Source organism: Montipora foliosa, chromosome 9 (genome assembly GCF_036669935.1).
Source record: "Montipora foliosa isolate CH-2021 chromosome 9, ASM3666993v2, whole genome shotgun sequence".
Classification (NCBI taxonomy): Eukaryota; Metazoa; Cnidaria; class Anthozoa; order Scleractinia; family Acroporidae; genus Montipora; species Montipora foliosa.
Window position 1 is genome coordinate 22,842,645 of NC_090877.1, and position 2,500 is coordinate 22,845,144.

Genomic DNA, 2,500 nt, shown 5'->3' on the forward strand with positions numbered 1-2,500 from the left:
GGCCTTTAGAGATGGCGCGAAACATCGCAGGTTAGGGTCACGCGAGTAAACTGTTCGTCACAGTTTGGAAATAAGTTCTTGTCGTAAAATTAAATTTTACGTTCTATTTTGCTTGTTTAGGTGTAAAAAAATCAGAGGAAGGTTCTACTGCATTGTCTGTTGGGCGATTTAGTTTTTAGTGTGCCGTGTTTGTTGGACTGTCATCTGGTCATATCATTCTTGGACGGGCAGATCTGTGCGATCATTTCATTTCACTCGTGTGAGGGTAGAACATCAAGCCGTACTGTTGTCGAAGAACTTTCTCTACAATTCGCGAACAGTTATCTAGGAAGTATACCGATATGCTGTTTCAAGGTTTATTGAACTGACTCCTCACCCCAAAGCTGTTAATAACTCATAAAACTTTCACATCTTTTAGTTTAATAATTTATGCACGCTTGATTGACATTGTTTGCCACTTTAGTGGACGAGAGCTTGAGCACAACCTGCAGCCTTTTACCAATGGGAAAGTACAAGGAGGAAACCAATAGCTGACGTTTTGACCACTCAAAGGAAGAAACATTTTCGCTGAACTTTTTTTTTTTAACGCATGCCGAGTTTGTGAATGTGAATTCAGTGTTCAATAGTTTAAACCTATAATCTTTTTTTCTGCCCAAATATGGGAGATAGCCATGGATTTTACTTGATAGTTATTAATTAATACGAATTTCTTAATAAAGCTGCTCAACTAAAGAATTAGTGAAAAGTCGTGAGGCGTCATGCGCGTTGTTAAGAGATATCAATGCCTATAGGTTTCCATAGTATTTAACGCTGGTTAGCGCTAACCTTGCTTCGAGCAACCCGGAGCCTCATTGGCTGACAAAACAAAGGTCCAAACGAAAGCAATGTTTGTAAACATGATGCGAATATTCATATATTTTCGGTAGGTTTTTCAAATACACTTGCCTTGATCAGATAGGATTAGCGTTTTATCCTCTTTTTTTCTGTAAGTTGCCTCTTTCCTAGTCTGGAAAAGTGCGTAACGAAACAGCTGACATTTTAGACTGGGAGAACTTCTTTTAATAAAAATAGGTCCGCAATGCGTACTTGGGGTCTTATGCTTAAGTCCATTCAGCCCTTACAGAATTTGGTACTACGGTCTCACTTTTACCATGCGTGATTGGTTCAAAATTTGCCATAACAATGCAGCAGTGAAATGAGTTCCTTAAGTATGCTTCAAATTTCAGACCTGTTCAGAATTTTACATCAATGACTTGCCACTAAAATTTCTCTTAATGCCATTTGCACAGTTCAGACAACTCTTGCTGCACGCTTCATCATCTCTATCAGCTATTTACCAGTAACAGAAGCACTAGATTGGCTAAGAAACAAGCATGACACTGCCATACATTCATATGATCTTATAAATGATCAAAGGATTGCTAAGATGAATCATCACTAGATGAGGCATTCAATGAACAAGTACTCTCAGGGCTTGGTGCAAATCCCCACACTACTGGAAATCAGTCCATCACCAGTAACAATGTATAAACAGCCAAGAGAAATATCTGATGACCAATTATGTCGATCAGTTACATGTAGATCATTACATAATAAAAAACGCAACCTAAAGCTTACAACAGGGTGCTATCATGGACTAGAAATAAAATGAAAACCTCAACAGTCTGAAGTCACAAAATGTTGAACCAGTTTATTTGTTTATAACTGGAGGTGGTGGTGCTGGGAAAAGCCATTTGATTAAAACACTTTACCACACTGTAGTAAAAACCTATAGACATGCTCCAATGAATCCTGAGATTCCAACAGTGTTACTAGCAGCATCTACTGGAGTGGCAGTAATAAACATTGATGGTACACACAGCATTAGCGATACCTAAAAATACAGGTGATGATGTGGAGGAAAATCCAGGTCCTACAATGTTTGACATCATTGATCCAACAACCACTGTGTCCACTGACTCTAGTCAAGGAAATGAAGCAATCTTTGGGGTAAATGCTGGTAAGCAATGTGTAGCAATGTCACATACTGCTATGATATACCACCAAATACAAGATATTAGTTTGTGGGCTAATTCTACTTTGAACAATATTTTGGCTATTGGAAATAATCTATACAGTTCTATAACATGTTCTGTGCAAACAAATGACTATTTGCTGATAACTGATGTTCCAGACATGGTTTCAATATTTGATAAAGTGTATTCATTACAATATACACCCTTTTAATAAGTCTAATATATGCCGTTTTCCGCTAATGACATCAAACTCATGCTTTTAAAATTTATTCAGAAATGTACAAAGGCTTCAAAAAAGAAAAGAAATCAGAAAAGTTTTAGGCCTTTGTACATTTCTAAATAAAATTTGAAAGCAAGAGTTCGACGTCATTAGTGGAAAACGCCATATATTAGACTTATTAAAAGGGTGTATAGTGAGTCATTTACTGGAAGTTTGTTAATGACATCAAACATTGGTCCATATATGTCTCTTAGAAATTCACTTC

At 37.0% G+C, this 2,500-nt stretch overlaps 1 protein-coding gene across 2 annotated transcripts in view; it reads left to right on the top strand.

The window, feature by feature from the left end:
* Nucleotides 1-2,500, top strand: part of LOC137971018 (uncharacterized) — a 42,710-nt gene that overhangs the window by 20,819 nt on the left and 19,391 nt on the right. The window contains exon 8 of one of the 2 annotated variants that reach the window (XM_068817710.1): nucleotides 121-735. The exons of the other annotated variant lie outside the window; for it this stretch is intronic. Within the exon in view, the coding sequence (XP_068673811.1) occupies nucleotides 121-179 (59 nt within the window). The 3' untranslated portion in view covers nucleotides 180-735. Of the gene's footprint in view, nucleotides 1-120; nucleotides 736-2,500 lie in introns of those variants that run through there. 2 annotated transcript variants of the gene reach the window in all.